The 21,708-nt window shown below is 58.5% G+C and overlaps 1 protein-coding gene across 26 annotated transcripts in view; it reads right to left on the bottom strand.

The window, feature by feature from the left end:
- RBFOX3 (RNA binding fox-1 homolog 3) overlaps window positions 1-21,708 on the bottom strand; it is a 505,472-nt gene that overhangs the window by 61,543 nt on the left and 422,221 nt on the right. For 2 of the 26 annotated variants that reach the window (XR_010838270.1, XM_059048507.2), the window contains exon 1: window positions 19,657-19,752. The exons of 19 other annotated variants lie outside the window; for them this stretch is intronic. Coding sequence is in view for 5 of the 7 variants with exons in the window: in XM_059048507.2 (XP_058904490.2) it covers window positions 19,657-19,749 (93 nt within the window). In the remaining 2 variants the exon portion in view is untranslated. Of the gene's footprint in view, window positions 1-19,656; window positions 19,982-21,708 lie in introns of those variants that run through there. 5 more of the 26 variants (XR_010838269.1, XM_059048506.2, XM_067021680.1 and 2 more) reach the window with 5 other exon arrangements.

Below are 21,708 nucleotides of genomic sequence, written 5' to 3'. Positions count from 1 at the left end.
TGGTCCTCCAGGAAATTACAGCTTAGTCAGATGTACAGGCCCTCCTGCAGAGAATCTGAAGCTGTGGGAGGATGGAGGATACAGCCAGGCAGTGATGAGGCCACCCGGCCTGGAGCACTTGGGGGGCTCCCTGGAGGAGGTGGCTCTGCTGGAGCCTTGATGGATGTATAGGAGGGAGCTGAGGAAGGGTCAAGATAGAGGCCAGCAGAGGTCAAGTCAGGGAGGCAAGATGTACAGATATTGTTGCTCCTGGAGCCGAGGTGCAGGGTCATGTTGGGGGAGGACACTGAGGACCTTCCCTTGATGCCAATGAACCCCCTGACAGAAGCCTGAGAGAGGCCTAGAAACCCCGCACAGCTCTGGCACGCACCCCAACCCTGTCTCACTGGTCTTTACAGACCAGCCTCACCCATTTTGGACACCGAGAGTCTCCCTGGGCGCGTGGGGGACAAAGGGCTTTCTCCCCCAAGGTTGAGCTTTGCTCGTGCAGCTTTGGTCTGGACCCTCCCCCGCCTTTGCTCTTCCTGTGTGGCCCCTCCCCCACCAGCACACTCTGGGGGACCAGGGCCTCCTGGAGGGCAGGCAGCGGCCACAACATCAAAACCAACTGTCTAAGGAGCTCTTGCCACCATCACAGAGAGCCCTTCAGGGGCAGAGATGGGAAGAAATTCCCGGGACTAGGCAGATCAGAAAATAGCTCCTGGCCATCCTCCCCAGCTGCCCCGCCGCTGCGCACCTGGAGCTGGAGAAGGACAGCCCTGGGCTGACGTTCCCGCCCCCTGTAACCTCCGGCCCCATTACGCCAGCTGCAGCAGCCCAGCCTCACCGCGCGGAGCCTGGCGTAATGGAGCATTAGATCAGAATTGAATTTCCCTTTAATTACAATGGCCCACAGATACTGCTTAATTTGTAATCTGGGGGTTAATGCGGTTTTCCCCTCTTGCAGTTGTGGGGTTGCCTGCGCACACGTGTGTTCTCACCCACATGGCTGCGCTGGGCCGCCCCCCAGGGCGCTGACGGTGCGTGTCCCGCCTCCCCCGACCTCCGCCCGCCTCCGGCCAAGCCCACAGCACATGAGACGTCTGTGTGGCCGTCACATGGCGTATGGCGCGCACATGCATGAACCGTCCTAATAGGCAGACAGGAGCATAATTTTTCCTCTAATTACATATTCAGCACTTCTGAGAAAATGAGATTTTAGTAATTCAATTGGACTGAGAAGCAGGGCTATAATAAAATGAAATTTGTAACAATCGTGCAGTTAAATTAGTTAAATGGAGAGGAAGGAGCTGTGGAAAACCGACCCCTCGATCTCCTCAGGACTAATCAGACATTTGAACGGAGTTGTGTTAACAGAGCCCTGGCATGAGGCAGGTGGTACGGGGGGAATGCAGAGTCAGGCCTGGCGGGCGAGGCCGGGGTCTGCAGGGGGTGGAGGGGGACAGGCCGGCAGGCCGAGAGCAGGCCGGGGAGGATCTGTGTGAGGCAGCCCAGGAAGGAGGGGCAGAGAACAGAGGAAATGAAGGTGTCTGGGATGGAAAAACCCAGCCATGCTTTCTGGATCTGGTGGTTCTCAAACTGCAGTGTTTCAGAGCATCCCTGCTGCCACCTGGAGCAGGAGGAAGTCGCCAAGGGGATGGAGGTTTGTGCAAGAGAGCTTGAGGGGACATTCCTGAGCAAGTGGTGAGGGCTGCCTGGGGGAGACAGTCACAGCTGGGGGCTGAAACTGCGGGGTGCCCACGCTGCTCCAACCCCATAAGGAGAAGCTCAAGCTGGGAGGGAAAAGCAACGTCCCCTCCTGCCCAGCCCAGTGCATGGCCACCTCTCCCCCTACCCCTGCACCTCTCTGGCCCTGCGGTCCCTCCTTGGGGCCTGTGCACACGCCTGCTGAACCGAGTTTCAGAGGCACTGCTGAGCCTCTGTGTTAGAATCAGAGCTGCAGCCTGTCACTAAACTCTGCGAGGGGACAGCAGCAGGCCCAGGTGGGGCCTTTTGGGGGGAAAGAGGCCACCCGGCCCTGCCCTCTCGGCCAGAGCTGGCCATGGACCCTCAGTGCCTTGGGCGTCAAGACAAGGTGTCGACACCCAGTGTTGGGGGAACCCCAGATCTCAGAAACAAGGGTCTGAGTCTGCTCCACAAGCTGGGGCATGGTTCTGAGAGGGGCCGTGGAGAGGCCCGGGGGCATCCCGCACAGCCTCTTTCTGACTCTGAGCTGGGCCTCCTCTGTCTTCAGGGGTACCATCGCCCAGGAGAACATCCTTCTGGGAAGACTCAGGCAAGATAACAAGTCACTGGAACCCCAGAGCTGGGGGGAAGGATTTGAAAAGGAAGAAGGTGCCCTGCCCAACCCACCCAAGGGGCCTGGGCACTTTCCCTGCTGGTGCCCGGGTACTGCTGGGTTCAAGGCTGTCTGGGTGGGGGAAGGCCCAGATGGAGGCCCCTGATGGTCAGCCGGTGCCGGTCTGCTTCCTGCCCAGCCAAATGCAAAAGGCTTGCAGACAGAGTGTCCCACTTTCACCAGGTCTTGATGCCAGGGGCCACCCCATACAGAACCTGTTTCCCTGCGCTCGGCTCCTCCTCGCCCAGGTGCTGTGGGCGGCTCTGGGCCAGATGGAGTGCAGACAAGCCTGCTGCAGCTCACCCTGCCCGGCCTCCTCGGAGCCTTTGCCAAAGCCCGACCCTTTTGCTGAGCCAGGTAAACAGTCTGGGGCCGCACGGAGGGGGCCCGGCTCCGAGGGTGGGTGGGACCTGCCCCCTGCCCTGCTGCCTGAGCACATTCTAGAACGTCAGCAGAAGTGGCTTTCTGCCCGCCTCTGCTGGAAGGGCCCACCCTGGCCATCACCCTGGCAGCTGGGATGGAGGCAGAGGGGAAATCAGTACGAAAGCTGGAGGTTTTGGCGTCAGGTTCTGGGGAGGTGAGATGAGGTGAGGGCAAGAACCTCCGGGAGGGGTGGGCTTTGCTGCCATCCTCACCTGGGCAGGGGCTGCAGGTGGACAGGCCCTGGGGCAGGATGTCAAAGCTATGTCTGGGGGGGTGGTAGGGAGACAGCCCCAGGTCGAGCTCCTTATGGGGCCATTCCACTTACCCCTCAAATTCTCCCGAGACGCACATGCTGGCCTGCCCCTGATCCACAGAGAGAAGTGAGCAGCTGGGGGGTCTGCCCTCTGGGGGGAAGGAGGGCAGGGCTGCCCTCGCCTGGTCAGATCCCCTCCAGGGGGTGGGCACCGTTTCACCCCTTCAGTCTGGGGAAGGGAGGTGTTGCAGAATTAACGTCTTGGGCATGGCCACTTTTGCCAAGGAAACTAGCATCACCGGTGGCCTAGCCTGCAGGGCCGGGGATCAAAACACAGACAGCTCTGCTCGCTAAGGGATGGGAGCCCGTGGCGGGGCGGCGGTCAGGCCGGAGTGAGCGGGGTGGGCAGGGTGAGCCCGAAGCTCCCTTGTCCCCCTTCTCCCGGCATCAGTCTCACCCAAGGGGCCTAATGTCTCACGTCTCACTCATCTTCCACTCTTGGCACCAGGAACAAAATGCACGTCATCTGCTAAAGGAAAGACCTGCCACACCTTAATTTTCCTAGAACCAGGATGAAGTATGCCTGTGACATGGGCCCCAGAGCAAAACAGCCAAATCGAGGGGGAGGGGAGGGGGACGTAGGGAGGGGTGGGAGTGGGAGAGAAGGACTGGGGGGGAGGGGTGGCATGTACTTTCTGCCCTCCAGAGCCTTCGGCACCCAGCCCCCTGGGTGGGCTTCCACCTCCCAGGCTGCAGCAAGCCGATCAAATATTTATCCTTGTTTCATTTTCCAAAAGGGGAATGAAGAGAAAGCAATAGAGAGAGAGAGAGAGAGAGAGAGAGAGAGAGAGAGAGAGAGAGAGAGGAGAAAAAAAAAAAATCCAAGTTTCTCATTTGAAAGTTAATTAGTCTAATTAGGTCTAATTAAGAGCCCCCAACACAATGCAGCTCACAGATGAACTGCCGGTCTCATTTCCTCTGGTTCTCATCTCAGACCAAGCATGGGGAAGCCTGGAGGGGTGCAGGTTCTGACACGGGCACGGGTGGGGTCCCCTCCCTCCTGGGGGGCAGGCAGGGGGCCCACCGAGGCAGAGCCCAGGCAAGCAGGGATTCCTCCACAGCAGGCCTTCCCAGGGCGTGCCCAGGAAAGCAGGCCAGGGCAGGTGCCAGGGCCGCCCGTTACAAGGTGCTGGCAGCGGAGGTTCCGACTCTGGAGCCACAGACCCAGCAAAGCAGCAGCGGGAATGGCTCGAGGGGCTGATTTCTGAACGCAGATCAAAAGAATTAAGTAGGCTTAGCTCTGAGCCGAGGATGGAGGGGAGTCCTTGAGCCACCCACGGGGAGGCGAGGCTGTGGAAGGGGTGGGGGGATTCAGGATGGTCCGGGGGGAGGGCTGAGCCTGGTGACATTGAACACCCTGGCACTGCAGTCCAGGGGGAGGAAGCCCAGCCCCCCAAAGTGTGCACCAGAGCCAGTGAATTGGGGCTTGGCCCTCACCGGCCAGAGGGAAGTCCCGGGCTGATCGGAGCCCATCACCCCTCCTGCCAGGGCTGCCCCAAGCCAGGTCTGGCTGGGGAGTCAAAACAAAGGGAAATCGCCAAGAAAGTTTTCGAATAATGGAAATTCTGCCTCTGCAGAATTTCTCTGTGGCCACATTACTGTTTACATGTATGAAAAGTTGCTGCATTGTACACCTTATAGTGGGCGAGTATTATGACATGCAAGTTATACCTCAACAAAACTGTGAAAAATCCTAAGGGGAAGGGACTGGAATCCCTGGCTTCTGGGAACCTGGAAACACCCTCAAAATAGCGACCATGTGGACACCAAGGGAGCCAAGCTTGGCGGGGGACTCTACTGGCAGGGTCCCAGTTCCTGGCTATGGCTACCTGGGCAAGATGGGCACATTACCCCCCCTACCCATTTTCTTATCCTCCCTGTGCCTCAGTTTTTCTCTTCTGTAAAACGGGCTCACAACCTACATTTTGGGGCTGCTGGGAAACTCACAAGAGCAGTGCCAGGCACAAGGCAAGTGCAGTGCTGGCTCCCTCCCGCCCCTGCCCTCTCTGGAGTCTCTACCAAGCACCCTGTAGGGCAGCACTGATCTGGAGGGGTGTGTGTGCCCACGCGCTGCACTGCACCTGGGTCTGGTGGTGACACACGGTCTTCTGACCTCTCACCCTCTCCCCTGCTGGCACCCTCACCCCGAGCCTGCTCACAGCCCAGGGTCTGCCTGCATCCCCAGGGGGAGGGCCCCTTGGTGGGTGCCTCTGTTTCCCTAGCACAGCTGTCCATCTCTTGCCTGGATTTCTTGCTCTAGACTCTCCCAGTCAGCCCTGGGGCCTGCTCAAGCCCAGCTCCACCCGGGCCATCAGAGCAGAGCGAGAGGTGCCAGAGCAGCCTTGGGAAGCTGCCTCTCTTGGCTGCTGGATCCTCTATTCCAGTCCCCGGCCCAAGGACAGCACAGAGCCCACCAAAGGCTCTAGCAATTTCCAAGGAGGAAGGAGGAGGAAAATGCATAGGTAACAGCTCTCCGACTGAAGAAGGGTGGGGGTGTTCCTGGCTGGATGTAAGTCACAGGGCCGGGTTGGGTGGTGGTGGTCAGTGCTTTATTTTGGGGAGCTGGAAAACAGCAGAGCTGGCATATTGGCAGACTCAGGAAGCCCCAAAGGTTCTGGACACCCAGGCCCTCTGTGACATCCAGCTCTGAGAGCCACTGACCTGTCCCAGGCACCCTAGCACACACTGGCCCCCGAGGAACTGCACAGGCAGGGAACATTTGGCCAGGCAGGGCCTCCAATGTATACTTTCAATTCTAAATTAAAATAAATCCCATCATTAACTTGTGAATAGCACAATTACACTGCCTTTGCTCAAGCATGGGTTTAAATTGTTAACTTGCTAAATGGAAATATTTAAGATATAAACTACACATTTTGTGACCTTATTTTAGCAATTCCTTTTCTGGATTTAATATGTATATCTGGAGCTTTAAACAACAGAAGAGGCCACGTCCACCAGGGCTGACCCTACCCTAGGCCTGGGGCTGGCCACTCGGGCCGCACCATGTCATCTATCCCCCCACTGGATGCAATGCTATCCCCACGGACCCAGGACGAAACTGAGGCCCGGAAGGAGAAGGGCCAGGGTCACTGAGCAGGGGAGAGGCAGGCCTAGCTCACTCACTCCTTCCACACCCTGCCAGTTTCCACTTGCCCACCATGACCAGTGCACTGACAGAAGACAGAGTGGAGCACAGACGTGCCCAGGGAGGCCAGGCTTCTGGACAACCAGGGCTCTGCGGGAGGCTCTGCCTGCCTTCAGTCCCGGGGACAGGGACAGTGAAGGTGGCCCAGCAGGGACAGCCTGCCCCTCCTCTGCCAGCCTGCCCGCATCAGCTGCCTTGTCCTAGCGCCCAGCCAGGCCTGGGACACGCAGGCTGTGTGTTGGCTCATGCATCTGGGGCTGACACTCTAGCCTGAGGAGCGACTCCGTCTCTACCCACAGTCCCAAATGCTTAATCACACTGCGGCGCTTTCAGATGTACACGTGTCACCCTTGGAAACCGCGCATGGGCTCCCACCGGGCTACCTGCTAGGCCCCGGAGACCCCTGAAATGGCCACCCTGGCCCTGCCGCGCTGCCGGGACCGTGGGAAATCTGGCCTCACTTTCTCCTTGCGATGTGAGCCCGGAGGAGCTGCACTCTGCAGGCGGGGTGGAAGCAGCAGTCACCACTGGCTCTCAGACGTCAGGGACGGACATTCACATTCACTCGAGCCCAAGCACTTGCTCGCGGGGCACCCATGGCCTGGCTTTCATCCAAAGAAACCAGAGGGTCTGGGCTTTTCTTTACGCACGCCCTAGGCAGGGGCGAGGCTCAGACCAATTGGGAAAGTCAGGGGCCACCCCTCTTTGTCCAGGGGCTCCTCCTCCCAAACGTACCCACTATCACGTGTGGGCAGGCGGTGGGAAAGCCTCTCCCACAAGTAGGCCCCCGGAAGGGCAGCTGAGGAGTACTCTGCAGGTGACACACAGCCCAGGACCAGCACTGCTACCACTGTCTGCAAGGCCTCTGAGGGCAGCGCCTGCACCTCTCCGCTGTGGGAGCCCTGCTCCAGTCCCCACGGAACAGCGGCGGCCAGACACAAAGGGCCCCGTCCTGTATGCTTCCGTTAATGTGCAACGTCCAGAACAGGGAAATCCAGAGACACAGGGCAGATTAGGGGTTGTCAGGGACTGGAGGGAAGGGGAGCGAGTGCTTAATGCACATGGAGTTTCTTCTGGGGGGAAATGACAAAGTTCTGGAACTCGATAGTGGTGATGGTTGCACAGCTTTGTGAATATACTAAAAACCATGGAACTGTCCACTTCATGAGGGTATATTTTATGCCACATGAATTATACCTCTATTAAAAAAGGAACCACAGATATGAACTATACAGTTAGAAAAAAGGAAAGAAAGACAGAAGGAAAGAAAAAGAAAGGAGAGAGAGAGGGAGGGACGGAAGGAGGAAGGAAGAAGTGGGTTGTGGGATAACAGAGCCAAGTTTCCCTGCCATACCCCTCGCCCCTGAGCATTCCCGCCCTTTGAGCCTCTAAGCCCCACAGAGGCTGTGACAGAAGACCTGCCCCATCTTTGTCACTTGTGGCCACTCAGCCACTTGCCAGCTGGCTGCTCAGGTGGCTGGGCCTGGAGGGGTTGCCCGGCTGGGGGTGTTGGAAAGGGCGGTGGGTGAAACAGAAACCAGACCCTCTGCTCGCCGAGGCTGCCACGGAGGGAGGGCAGATCTCAATCACACGGTGAATGTTTACTGCGTATCTTCATGTACCCGGCACTGTCCTAGGGTGCTTGGGAAACACAGTGAACACAACAGTCCTTCCCCTGGTAGAGGCACACGAACAAGTAAAATGTGAAGTATGTCAGAAATCCACGAATGCTACGAAGAAAAATATAGCAAAGGGGATTCGAGAGAGAAAGATGAGGAGGGGTGGCTGCGCTTCTAAATGGCTTAATAACAATCAAGTCAAGAAGGGTCTCATGAGAGAGAACAAAGTCTCGGAGGAAATGAGAAGGCATGTCAGGCGAGTGTCTGGGGACTGGTACTCCCGGCGAAAGACACAAGAACAAAGGCCAGAAGGCTGGAACGGCCTGGGGAGAAACACACATCCTCCTGTTCAGGGAGGCGACGCAGCCCCGGCCCATTTCAGGTAACCTCTGCTTCACTGCCTTCCCAATGTGTTTTCCCCACCAGACTCCATGCCTGGAATCGCCCTGGCCTCCTTGTCTGTGAGGCCCTCCCAGGTGGTACAGAGGTGACCTGTGACCTTTCCGTCCCTCCTGGGATGCTCCGCTCCCCTCACCTTCCACCCAGGAGGCTGCCTGCCCCCAGCCCCTGGCATGCACCTCCCTGGCCAGGTGTTTGTGACAGTGGCTTGGGGAAACCGGGGCTGGGGCATGTGGGGACACTTCTTCCTCTGGAGCCAGGGAGCTGCCTTCCCATCTACCTTGCAAATGCACCCTGGAGCAGGTTTATTCTGGGGATGGTAGCACAGGAGGGACTGTCTCGGGTTGCAGCCGGGCTCGGACTGGAGGTGAAGGGAGGACAGGAGGTGAAGGTGCTAAGCGTCCAGAAGGGCACAGCCAGATGTTCACATCTGTCTGGGGCACTTGCCCTGGTCTGGTCCAACAGACCTGAAAGGAGGCTGGAGGAGAGGGCAGGACCCGAGGGCCCTCCGCTGGGCATGCAGCCTGCCCTGGCGCGCACAGGAGGACTCGTGCCGGTGCGGGAGGGGGGAAGACTTTCTCCACCAAGGAGCCAGGACCTGGGGGCTCACGAGGGCTGAGATCACGTGGTTAAGGCCACGGCCACCAGAGCAACCCACTCACCCCACATCAGTGCCAGCCCTAAACCAGAAACCACCAGTTCCGCAGGGACCCGCCTTCTCCATGACCCATCTGTTAGCATGTCTGGGGCACACCGCTTCTGCAAAATCTTCCTGTTCACCCCACCTTATCCCCACTGCCTGCTGGGTCAGGCCCCATCATCTCTTGCCCAAGCCTTGGTCTTGGCTGTTGCCTGGTCTGTAGTCTCCTTTCCATCCCAGATTCATCTTCCTTAAACGTAGAGCTGATCGTGTCACTGCCCTGCTCAAAGACCTTCCGTGGCTCCCTATTACCTACTGAAAAAAGTCCAAATTTCTCAGCCTAGACTCGGAGCTATTCCCATCATCATTCTCACCCTCACACTCCAGGCAGTCCAGGAACTGGCCCTGAGCGCACTCAACTCTCTGTCTCTCCATATAAACTGCTGGCTCCCTTTGGGATGGTCCTGCCCACAGACTCACCTATTGCAGGTCCCAGCCCCAATGACACCCAGGGAAGAGCCTAGCTCCTCTCAGTCTCCTTCCCAGATGCCCCAGTTGGAACGCACCTCATTCCTTCCACACCTGCGCTGTCCACTAGGGCAGACCCCGGCCACATAGGGCTACTGAGCATTTGCAGTCTGGCTGGTCCGACGCGCGACAAGCCATGAATGAAAAAATACGCAGTGAATTTCGAAGATTTAGCATGAAAAAAGAAGACCCCAAATCTCCATCATATTTCTCTTTTTTTAAAAAAAAATGGATCATTTTATGGCCACTCGGCATGTGGGATCTTAGTTCCCCGACCAGGGATCAAACCCGCATCCCCTGCATTGGAAGTGCGGAATCTTAACCACTGGACCGCCGGGGAAGTCCCTCCATCATATTTAGACTGATTAAATGTTGCAGTGAAAATATTTTGGATTGGGTGAAATAAAATGTATCATTACAATGAATTTCACCTGTGTCTTTTCATGCTGGTCAATGTGGCTGCTAGAAAACGCAGCATCACGTGGGGCTCCCATTGTACCTCTATGGGCAGCGCTGCTCTGTGCTGGAGCAACCTCCCGCCCAGCAAACTTTTCCAGCAAATATTTTGAGCTTTGCAGGCCCTGTGGTCTCTGTTGCATCTGCTCAACTCTGCCGCTGTGGCGTGAAAGCTGCCACAGGCAGCACGTGAACAAACGAACGTGGCCGTGTTCCAACAAAACTTTTTTTTAAAAAACAGACGGTAGGACGGATTTGGCCCAAGGATTCCTGCTCGAGATCACTGGTTTCCAGACTGTTGAAGAGGGCTATTTAGTAAAATGTATTTTTAAAAGAAGGGTGGTGGAGGATTTGAATTGCCAACCTTTTATTTTACCAAATAAGGACACTGAAAACGTGAACAGTGGGTATCACCGTCACTTAACTAAAACAGTTATTTTACACACAAAAGTCAATAGATTGATCTTAATGAGAAAAGTTACGACACTTAGATTCCTAGTTATCCCACTTTGCCAGGGGTAGGTGAAGGCTTTGTCAAGGACACAGCCAGCCTGTACACAGGCACTGGGGGCCAGTGGGGCTCTGAGACCTGTAGCTACGACAGGGATCCGAAGGCCACCCCATCCACATCCCCTGAAACACACCAAGTTCTGGAGCAGTGTGACTCCCCCAGACCCCCCACTCCACGCCGGTTCAGATGCAGGAGGTTCAGGGAGCCCGGGGATCTGCGTTTCTCGCTGGCTCTTTGTGCTGCTGGGCCGCTGACCAGGCTTTGAGCAGCGAGGCCTAGAGCTGACGTCCTGTGATGATGGAAAAGTTCTGGATCTGCCCAGCACGTTAATCACAATACTCCGTGAGCACTGAGCCCTGGAAACGTGGCTAGTCTGAGTGGAGATGTGCCGTATGTGTAAAATCTACACCAGATTTCAAAGACTTGGTACAAAAACAAGAATGCAAACTACCTCATTAATTATTTCACATTGATCATACGTGATGGGTTGATGTTTGGGATACATTGGGTTTTAAAAAATGTATTACTGAAATTCATCTGTTTCTTTTCACTTCTTTTAAGTGGCTACTAGAAAATGTAAACTTTCCTACTGGCTGATGTTATATTTTTATCGTACAGCATTGCTCTAGAGCCTCTGAAGTAGAGAACCAGTCAGCCTCTGTTGCATTCCTCTGATGACGGGGAACTTACCACCTCACGTAACAACCAATGCTAAAGCTAGGAGATACCAGTTACAAATGTTCTTAGAGATTTTACTCTAAACCCACTGCCCGTTGCCACCCTCTGCTCCTGTCCAGGTGGGGAGGGTCTGTTCTCCCTTATGTGCCAACCTGCTGACCTCAGCCGAGATCCGGGTTGAATCTCCCGGATACCTTTAGCTGATCCTCCTAATCACCCTTCTTTGAACACACCATGGTTTGGCAGTAACTTCCCCCCCAAAATATGACGGCTGGGATGGGAAAACTCCACACATTCGTTCTCCATTTCTAACCCCACTTCCTGGTCTGGGCAGCCCTGACCTGGTCCTGTCTACTTGCTCACAGATGAGGGAATGAGGCCCAGGAGGAGAACGGCAGGTCAGGCAGAGCTGCAATCAGAACTTGAATGTTCCTGATTCTTAATCCAGGCCTTTCCCCACCGTGCCTCACCCTGCAGCTCAAGACAGATTAAGTTTCACACCACCCACCTTCTATGGGGACGGTTTCTGCGGGTGTCTTCTTGGGACCCTTCCCCACACCTGTATCAAGCTCTGCACACACCACACACAGAAGCTAAACTGCCCCGAGCTCTCTTCCGGCTTCTCAACACACACAACAACCCCGCATATACACACACACAACACACAACCCACATGCACACAATATACAACCTCACTCACACATGTGCTCTTGCACACACACACTCACACACACACACTCGGCCCCCTTAGCACAGAACGGGCACAGGTGACATTTGTCTAGGTGAGACTGCGCTCTGGGAGCTGTGATCTGGGCACCGGGTCCTCCCGGGAAGGATGCGGGCACGAGTCCCAGCAGAACACAGCCTGAGTCCTGGCGCTGCTGCCTCTGCCTTCCCGGCTCAGCTTAAGTGCTCTCGGCCCTCGTGGGGGGCCCTGCCGCCCCACCACAGCCCCCACTCCGCGTCCTCCACGTCCACCTCTGTCTGTCACCCTTCTTATCTGCCTTTCTGTGGATCCGTCCCCTCCCTTCCGGACTGGAACAAGAGCTCCGTGAAGGCAGGGAGGACGCACAGCCGGGTGACATGCAGGGGGTCCTGGCACTGCTGCTGGATGGCACTTTGGCTCAACCCCCGGCGTCCTGCCATTTGTTGATTGTACCCTCGCTCTGCAGATGAGCCCCAAAGGCCCCAAGAGACCAGAGTGTGCTCTAGGCCACAGGGCCGGTTGCTGAGGGGCCAGGACAGGCAGCGTCTGCCTCCACCCGTGACACTGTGGGCCCGGCAGCCGCTCTGAGGCTGGTGTGGGACAGCTCCTCTCAGGACCACCTGGAGTGGGTGACCTTGGGGGTCTGTGTGGGACCAGCCCTGCACTGGCTTGCGGAGCAGGACAAAGCAGCCTCCTTCCTGCCTGGGGGGCTCCGGGGGCCAGGGGCTCCCCACTGCCCCTGTGGACAAGCTCCCCACGTTCCCCAGACGCGGAACTGAGTCACCACGCCGGGGCTCACCCGAGCCGCCCGCTGGAGTGATTAAGAGGCCGGACGCCATGCCTGGGTGGGTGGTGACGGGGTAGGTACAGGCTCAGGGGAGCAAGCAGGGGGCTCTGCAGCCCGGCAAGCCCCCTGGAAGGGAAGGAAAGGTGATGTAAAACCCCAGCTTAGACACCTGGACACAGAAGCTCCAGCCGGGAAGGGAAGGCGTTGGCTGGCTCCCCTCTCAGGCCACCCGGCTGGGCTCTGGACGTGCCCTCACAGCCACAGGGGGAGAGACACGTGCTGCTCTTAGAACCAGTTTACTCTGGTTGAGTTGGGCCTGTGAGCCCCAGGAAGCGGAGGACAGGGGGCTCTTCTTATTCCCAACTCTACACCCAGGGCCCGCTGCAGAGCCTGGCACAAACAGCCACTCCATAAATAATCGTGGCTGCTGACCTCCTTCGCCTCTCCTTCTCTGTCGACTCCCTGAGCTGCTCAAAGATCCCAGGAGGATGAAGACGGTGCCTGCCCGCTGGAGCCCCTGGCTGGGGGGTGTACGGGGGCGGGGAGAAGACTAGCCTCCACCGCCTCTCAGAGGCTGCTGGCACGTCTCTGTTGCGGCTGGTGGGGACCCCACTGTGGCAGATGGGCTGGCACCAGGGACGCCCAGGGCTCCCCGGAGCAGCCGAGGCCTCCTGCCCAAGCCCAAGTCCCAGCCCCACCCGGTCTCCTTCCAGAACTGGACTCGCTCCCCCTGGGGGTCCTGGACACCAAGGACCACGCTCAGCCGTGCTGGGTGACACAAAAGGCCTGTGATCCCATGGAGATGCAATTTGTAATGCATGAGCAGCCCCTGACGGGACACCCCGGCCAGAAGAGTCTGGCCAGTGGCTTGGCAGGCCGTGGAGGGGGCCGGAGGGGGCTGCACGGGCTGGCCAGAGTCTGGGGGATGAGAAGGGGCTGGAATCCCCTGCGAGGAAGTCGGGGGCGAAGGGGAAAACAGAAAATGAATACAAGAGAGGCGAGAAAGTAGGCCGGGGGAAGGGGAGGAGAGGGCGGCAGAGGCCCAGCAGCAGGGAATATTCTAGGGGCAACCACTGACATGAAGGCAGAAGAGAAAGGCTGAGGACCTGGGGGAGGCACGGAGAGAGGTGCTGGAGGCGGGACAGCAATGTGCAGCCTCACTGGAGCCCCCAGCGGTCCGGGGTGGCCGCAAAGCCCCGCCCTCGGGGAGTGCGGGAGCCCCCTCTGCAGGCCCGCAGTGCGCTGCTGCTTCGGGCACCTGGGTGGGACTCAGCCCCGGTCACAGGCAGGCCCCCAGCTGCCGACCTCCCTCCTGACATCTGCCTGCCTGTGGGACCACTGCCTTTGGCCCGGGTTCCAGTTGGGTGCCAGGTGCCACCCCAGAGCTGGCTAGAAGCCCTGCCAGCCTCCCGCCCTCCCCCAGGAACCTGGTACTCTGCTCTGAGCCGCCCGCGGGTGGCCATCCCCAGGACCGAGGACAGGAGACAGAGGGCACTTGGGCTGGGACCTCAGCCTCGCCTCCTCCAAGGATGGCGGCGTTCTGCGAACCCCGAGTTGTGTGGCTCAGTGCTTGCCCGCTAGTCTGGCAGGCTGTGGGCACCTGGCCGTGCCGGTGGGAGAAGACAGGCCACAGGCACGGTCTGCCCGGCTGCAGCATTCTTTCCTGCCCTCTGCTGCCCCCCCAGCACTCCAACTGGCTTAGCCCACGCCCGCCGTGCCAGCTCCTCTGCCCCCGTGAAGCCCGTACCCAGCCCCATGCACCCACACCTCTGGGGCAGGGAGGCCCCACAGCAGAGCCGGGGCTCTGCGGCTGCTCAGCTCTGCCCAGCCTTCACGCTCCGCTGGGTCTGAACATCCTACACTAGGCGACCCTCCGTCCATGCCCGGGGCTCGATCCCCCCTCGGCCACCACTCCTTGCCCCGCTTATCGCCCATCCAGCTAGACACAGCTCCTTGCTCCTCGCTCTTCAGAGAAACCCACTCTGAGAAAGATACCATGGGCCAGGACCCTTGGGTTTCGGAGGCAGGCTGCTTCCACTTTCCCCAACTCGAGGCTGCAGCTGACTTACTTCTCTTCTGTGCATGGCGAGGAAAGTGGCTGGAGGGTCCTTGTTCCTCACTAGATGTGTGATGCTGGGGTCCGGCTGCCTGGGCTCGAACCCAGGCTCTGCCCATCAGCGGATTTATTATTTATTTATTTTTGGATGCGCCCCGCAGCATGTGGGATCTTAGTTCCCTGACTAGGGATCAAATCTGTGCCCCCTGCATTGGAAGCTCGGAGTCTTAACCTCTGGAGCGCCAGGGAAGTCCCTCGTCGGGGGCCTTACGAGTTAGCCGTTACTTAACCTCTCTGTGCCGCGGTTTCCTCAACTACAAAACGTGCACATACACTTAGCAGATTCAGGAACCAACAGGAGCTGCCAAAGAACAAAAACTGAGGGGGAACCCATAGAAATAACCGAGTTACTTCAGCAACCAAACGACACCAGAGTAAGTTGGTTTCACCCTAAGTATGAGCGTCTCAAGGCATGGGCAGCTAGAAGAGCGCTATCTCTGGTCCCCAAGGACTCCCTGGGGGGGTGGGGGGCGAGGGGTCCCTGACCAGGTGGCTCAATTTAGAATGAGCATCATGGGACCTCAACTACTGGTTTAGGTAAATTCTCCAGTTCACAGGATAATTTTTAGCGTGTGGCTCCGGCCACTGGAACAGACCTCAATAGCATGTAATTCTGAAGATGCAGGTGGAGAAGCTGTTGTTTTGTACCTGTCCCTGCCCCCTGGCTGGGGTGCACTCACAGGCATGTTATGTCACCACGAACACGTGTGTCTCAGACGGGGTTCCCAGAATCACACCACGGTGACATGCCAACAGCCCAGGAACACAGACAAGATGCCCAGGCGTGTCAAGAAGGTGTAAGAAGCAGTGCTACCTTTGCTACGGTAATTAATCCTCATTAAAAATTCCTGTGACTAGCAGCATTGTTACCCTAAAGAGAATGATTATTAATAAGAGCAGAGCTTCCTAATGAATCTCAGAACAGACCCTAGAATTCCCTGGCCTCCCCGAGGAGCCTTTGGGTTCCACACCCTGAAGGAATGCTTTTTGCTACCAACTCCAAGAAACAATCTGTCTCACATCAGGAAGCTGGGTGGAAACACCACATCCTCCACGGAAACTTCCGGTTTCTGGCAATGTTTATGCCAATGACAACTGAGGCCATCTGTGATTTCACCTTGATTAAGAACATAAAGATGATAAGATGGACAGAACTCTAAACACAGCCCTCGGGAAGGCCTCCAGCGCTCCCATCCTCCAGGGTCTGGTCCCTCTCCGACCTGCTGGCAACCTGCCAGCACGGTCCCCTCCTCTCTGTCACCAACAGTCCTTTTTAGAAAACTTAGGGCACTTACATCTCTGTCTTCCCCAGAGGGATTTCCCAGCTTACCAGCTGGATGTGGCGATAAGATTCTCTTTTATAGGACACTGCAGCTTAATAATAAGTAATTACCGTGACAAAAAATCCCATTTTGTGGGCGTGGGGGTTTTTCTTCACACTCTCTACAACTTCCTTCTACTGGAGCCCAGACTAGGGCCTCTCAGGGAGTCTTGATGATATTCTGGATTTCCAGATGAGGTACTTCTTGCTGTGAAAGGTGATCAGTATCGGCTCCACCCCTCGCTGGCCGCAATGCACCAGGACAACAGCCTCTCTGTGTCCTATCCTTGGATCCCTAGCAGGGACCAGATGTGGCGGACCACGGCTCCGGGCTGCCCTGGAGGGGGCCGAGGTACTCACAGAGAGCCAGAGCCCCCAGGCGGCCAGCTGTGCAGGTGGGGAAACCAAGGCCAGGCCTTGTGGGACACAGCCTGAGTGAGGCCCGGGGGCCGCTCGGGTGAGCTCTGAACAAATACCAGAGCCCAAACCGCAGCTGGATTTCTCCTGGTGTCGGGTGACCTGAAGTCATGCCTCGCATGGTTAGAACTCTGAAAAATACCAGCACGGCTGAGAGGCTGGGAGGAGGGCCGCCTGACAACAAGCTCCTCTAATTAATTATAGAGCTGCTGCGTCTCAGAGGGGACCCGGCCCCATGCTCAGCACACTTGGGGTCCAGCCCATGCAGCGGGGAAAGGTTGATGCTTTAATAGAGAGAACGGAATTCTCCTGGTGGAGGTTTTATTTTCTAATTTCCAGTGCGAAAGACTCTATGTTTCAGAAGCTTGCCTGTTTAAACCCTGCATCTTAATGCACCGAAAACCACGTCTCTTGTCTTGCTTGATTTCACGTCTTTTGCTCCTGCTCCTGTTATCAAACGTGTGTTGAGACCGAATACACAGCCTACATATGGCACCAGGGCTCACTCATACGGAAGACCTGCAAGCCCTCGGTGGGAGCCTGCAGGGCAGGTAAGCTCTGACTCTGGAGGCTGGGCCGGAGCCGCCCTCAGCCCCACTGCCAGGGGATGCAGGAGGCTGTCTCACTTCAAAGGTGGTGTGGGACAAGTGGGGTCTTGAACGAAATGTCATTATTGGTTTGGTATTGGTCCTGGACCACCAGAGCTGCGTGTGCTCCTATAAAAATGTGTCTCCACAAATAGCCAGGAAATGGCTGGCTAGACTTTCCCAGTCTGCTGAGACACACGGCCATCTCCTGCAGAACAGCTGCGAAGGAAACTGGGTGTTCAAAGCTTGGCCCAAGGTGCACACTCTGGCTTTCCCACAAACAATTCTACCCATGGTTGATGCCCATTTTGGATGGGTCTGTCTCGGTTGTGGTCTTTTTGCCATCCTGCTGCCCCTACAGAAGGCTCCAAATGCCACCGGTAGAGGACGCATCCACTCAGCACTGGAGGAATTGGGTACCTTGGCCCCCCGGGTCTTCTTGATGCATTTATCCCAACTATGAGCACTGGTCTGACTCCATCAAGATAACGCCAAATGTGTGGCATTTTTCGGAGGCTTGCCGCTACTTCATCTTAACTTGACCCTCCCGTTCAACCTGGGGGGACGGCGCCTTTGCCCTGTTTCTCAGAGGAACAGCCTGAGGCTCAGAGAGATGAACTGACTTGCCTAACACAGCCAATAAGCTGTGGATCAGTCTCCAATTCTACATTTTACCTATGGAAGCCTCTTCCTGCAACCCAGAGCATTCTTGCCAGTGGGGCTGGGGGTGGGGCAGATCCTGGCTACTTTGAGTGGTGGGCCCCATGACCACCTGGGAGCTTGTTAGAAATGCAGATTCACAGGCCTCACCTCAGAGATCCCCAAGGGATTCCTGCGCTCATGGAAGTCTGGGAGGCACTGGGAGGCTGACCTGCGAGGTCCACCCTGATCGCCTGCGACTCAATGACGATGGAGAATTTTGTGAGTCGGCCCTGGCCTGGAATTGGATGCCCGCTGCCTGTGGGGGTATGGGGGCCCTCTCAGCGGCTCTTGTTGTCACTGGGCTGTGTCCAGGACTGCTCAGACATCACAGGCGGTCCTAGGGAAGGTGCGACCAAGGACCAAGGGCTCCGGGTTGCAGGCTGCTTCCGGCCACCCTCTGCTTCTGACCGCACAGTCAGTCCCCTGTCCCTTCCTCTGCAGTTGCTGACATTTGTCAATTCCTGCTGCGTGGATCTGTGTAAGGGGCTGACCCAGGCGCCCAGCAGCCTGGGGACTCAGAGCTGCCCTGGCTCAGCCGAGGACCCCATCTTTGTCTGCCGTGTCCCCAGCTCCTGCTGAGCCACCTCCGATGGCTCTCTCTTTCTTGGCTCCCTGGAGAGCCCAAAGGGGCACAAAAGGACAAGAACCCACCATCCAAAGGCCCAGCTCCACCTGACCGCTCCTTGTCTCCAAGCAACACACACTTCTGCCATCCTCCCTTCAAACATACCCATGGGAGAGGTGGTGGAGGAACATGTTCACTTAGGCCTGGCCTGACCCTGACCGTCAGCCTTGGGGTGGCACCCCCTGCCCTCTGCCTCCCATCTCCACATCCAGCCCAGGGTGCAGACCTGGTTCTATGGGAGTCCCCACGCCCCGCCCCCTCCGCCCCCCCCCCCGGCCCCCGGGTCAGGCAGGCCCCAGGATGGTCGGCCTGAAGCTCTCCCGGCTTTCACTATCTTCCCCCTTCAAGCCCCAGGCCTCCCCAAGCAGTCACCCCGACCCTGCAGGTCCAAGCAGAGGCTGAGGATGCTAAAGATAAAGAAGGCAGCCCCACAGCGCCGCAGAGGAGGGCAGGTCGTAAGGTGTGGGCAGCCAGGGTGGATGAGGCAAGGTACTGCAGCCCCCCAGCTGGCTCTGGCCAAGCTGGCACTGGGAACTGCGGCCCTGAGAGGCCATGGGGCCTGGGGGAGGCAAGGGAGTCCCTCCTCTATCCCCAATGAAATGTCCCCACTGATTCCGCATTAGGTGGGATCGCAGGACCCCCGCCCTCCACACCACGGCCAGCAGGCAGGGGGCAGCTGATTTTCTGTGCGCATCTCCCCGTGGGCAGCCCTGAGGATTTTGGGGGCTCAGAGTCGCTTGGCTTCCTGCAACCCCCTTGCCAGCCCGAGCTTCCTGCGCAGCCCCGCAGACTGCAAAACTCTGGCCCAGCCCCCTCCCCAGTCGGAGCTTCAGGGGCCTCCGTCGTCAGCCCCATCAGGCGGGTGGCCCGCCTTCCCCGAGGCCGGCGCGCGGTCCCCGCTGCAGTAGAGCTCCGCGCCCCCGCCGCCGCCTCCGCGCGGCCCCCAGGCTTTCCCGACCGGCCAGAGAGGGCCGGGCTCCTCGCCCCCGCGGCCCGGCATGAAGTTCCCCAAAGTGACCACGGCGCCGAGAACCCCCGCCCCCTCCCCTCCAGCTTCCCCCGAGACTCCGCCCGCCGCCCCCTCCCGCGCCTTCAGAAAAGTTGCGAGCGACACCCCAAACTCCAGCCCCCGGCCCCGCGCCGCGCGCGCCGCAAGCTACCCCGCGCTCGGCCGCCGCGCAGGGGCGCAGTTCCCCCCATCGGGCCCCGGCGCCATGACGCGGGGAGCGCAGCGGGGCCCCAGCGGCGGCGCGGAGGCGGCCAAGTGCGGGTGTGGGTGGCGGCGCGGGGCGCACGTGCGCCGGGGTGGGGGCCGGGGCCCGGCGGGCCGGGGGCCGCTTACCTGTTGGAGGTAGAGGAAGGCGGGCGGGCAGGGCACGGAGTGCGGGAGCATGCTGCCGGAGTTGGACAGCAGGAGGCAGCCCGAGTTCGCCATGGAGCACAGCATGGGGCGGCAGGGGGGCGCCCGGCGGCCGAGGAAGCTCTACGCTCGCTGCGCGGCTCGTACCCTCCGCGCGTCCCTCGGTGTGTGCGCGCGCCCTGCCTCCCGGGCGCCCTCTCGGTCTCCTCCTCCTCCTCTTCCTCCTCCGGCCCTCCCCTCCCCCTCGTGGCGCTCTTTAAGACGGAGGCATGGAAGGAAAGCGGCACGCCTCTGCCGGGTGCTCCCCTGCCCGGGCGGGGACGCTGGAAAGAGCGCGCGCGAGAATATGGCAAAGGGAGGCTATATGCGCGAGAGAATGGATGAGGGGAGCAGGGGAGAGGGAGTCCGTCACTTTGGAGCCACCGGAGCCCTGTCTGCAAAGAGTGGTGCGTGTGCGTGTGTGAGTGCGCGTGTGCGCGCGTGTGTAGCGGTGGGAGGGGGAGTCCCTGGCGTACTCCAACATCAAACAGCCCCGCGCGGAGGGAAGAGAATCCGGAACGACAGCACAACAGCGGATCCCACACTTAACCCCTCGCCCGCCGGCGCCCGCGCGGTCAGTCCTCGCACCCTCCCACTGGTCTCCGCTCCCCTCCTCCTCCCCGCATCCAGCGGCCACTCCCGAGTTTGGGGTCTGTGGAATCTCCTTTTGCCCCCGCTCTGTCCACCGGCCGCTGCGGAGAGAAGAAGCCGCTCTGCAGGCTCTGCGGCCCGACCGGAAGGCGCTTAGTCCTGCTTGGCGTTCAGAGAAGCGCCTCTTCTAAGGGAGGCCGGCTCAGTGGCGGGGATGTCGGTGATGTAATGAGGGCATCTACGCAGAGGCTTCCTCGCTAGAGAACGCTTCTCCTGCTGCCCCAGGCTTGGAAGCCCAACTGGAGCCCCAGGGAGGCTCTCCCACCCTCCCGCTGTCCCCCAGGCCCCATTTACACCCCAGGCCTGCCCCCAGGCACACGGTCTTGTGGACCCTAAATATACAGGGGTGAGGGGCAAGGGGCACTGGCCACAGCCGCGTGCTCCCCTCGCCATACCCAAACAAACACACCGGACTTGTGCGCACATCAGTGGAGCTGGAGTGCACAGTCAGACCCCTGACCCCAGTCAGCGCCTGACAGAGGGCTTGACTGTGTCCATGCACCACCACTGTGGCAGGTGCGTGTGTGTACACACGTGCGTAAGTCTGCAGCTTCACCAGGCACACACACACACGCACCCACGGGCCTGTCACGCCTCCACACTTGCCAGATGCCCCCTGACCAAGCCCAGTTTACCAGGACAAGCCACAGGTGAATCCGGACACCTATTACCAATTCTGGACTCAGCTGTCCTAACTAAAAGGTACCTGTAATTCCTGTGCTCTCACTGTGGAGAGCAAGCCCCACTCTGGAGGGAAGCAGTGCTGGACCGCCTGGCGGTGGGAAGACCACTGGCTTGGGAGTAAGGTGGAGGCAGCTTCACTTGCTGTGTGATCTTAGGAAAGTTGCTTGTTCTCTCTGGGCTTTGGTTTCTGCACCTAACCTGAAAGTTTGGGTGGATGACGTCTGAGATGTCTCGTAGCACTTGCCGCAGGATGTGTCCATGAGGGCCATTTAGGAAGAAGCAGCAAGGGGTGGGGACTGCGGATGGGCTGCCTCCAAGCAGTTAGGGAACAAGCTCAGCTTGAACAAGGCTGGCAGGTGTGTGTCCCTTGGATGCCCCTCTCTGAGGCACCGCATGTCCCTCGAACGTAACACCTCCTGTTCCTCTTCTTCTAAGAAGGAAAGGGGGGCTGTGCAACATCTGGCAGGGAGGCAGACGGAAGAAGAGATGAGGGTCAGAGGAGAGATGGCATTGGGGAGAGCTGACCCATTGTGTTAGGTAGCCATCCTTGCCTGACCTTTCTTTGGGAATCCCTCACTGTGCTGACCCCAGGGATGGCGCTGGCACAGAGTGGGGATGGGGGAAGTTGGCTATGGACTAGCAGAGACCACCCCTGCCTTC

The sequence above is a fragment of the Kogia breviceps genome, chromosome 19, assembly GCF_026419965.1.
Source record: "Kogia breviceps isolate mKogBre1 chromosome 19, mKogBre1 haplotype 1, whole genome shotgun sequence".
Classification (NCBI taxonomy): Eukaryota; Metazoa; Chordata; class Mammalia; order Artiodactyla; family Physeteridae; genus Kogia; species Kogia breviceps.
This window is presented reverse-complemented; position numbering and strand designations above follow the sequence as displayed.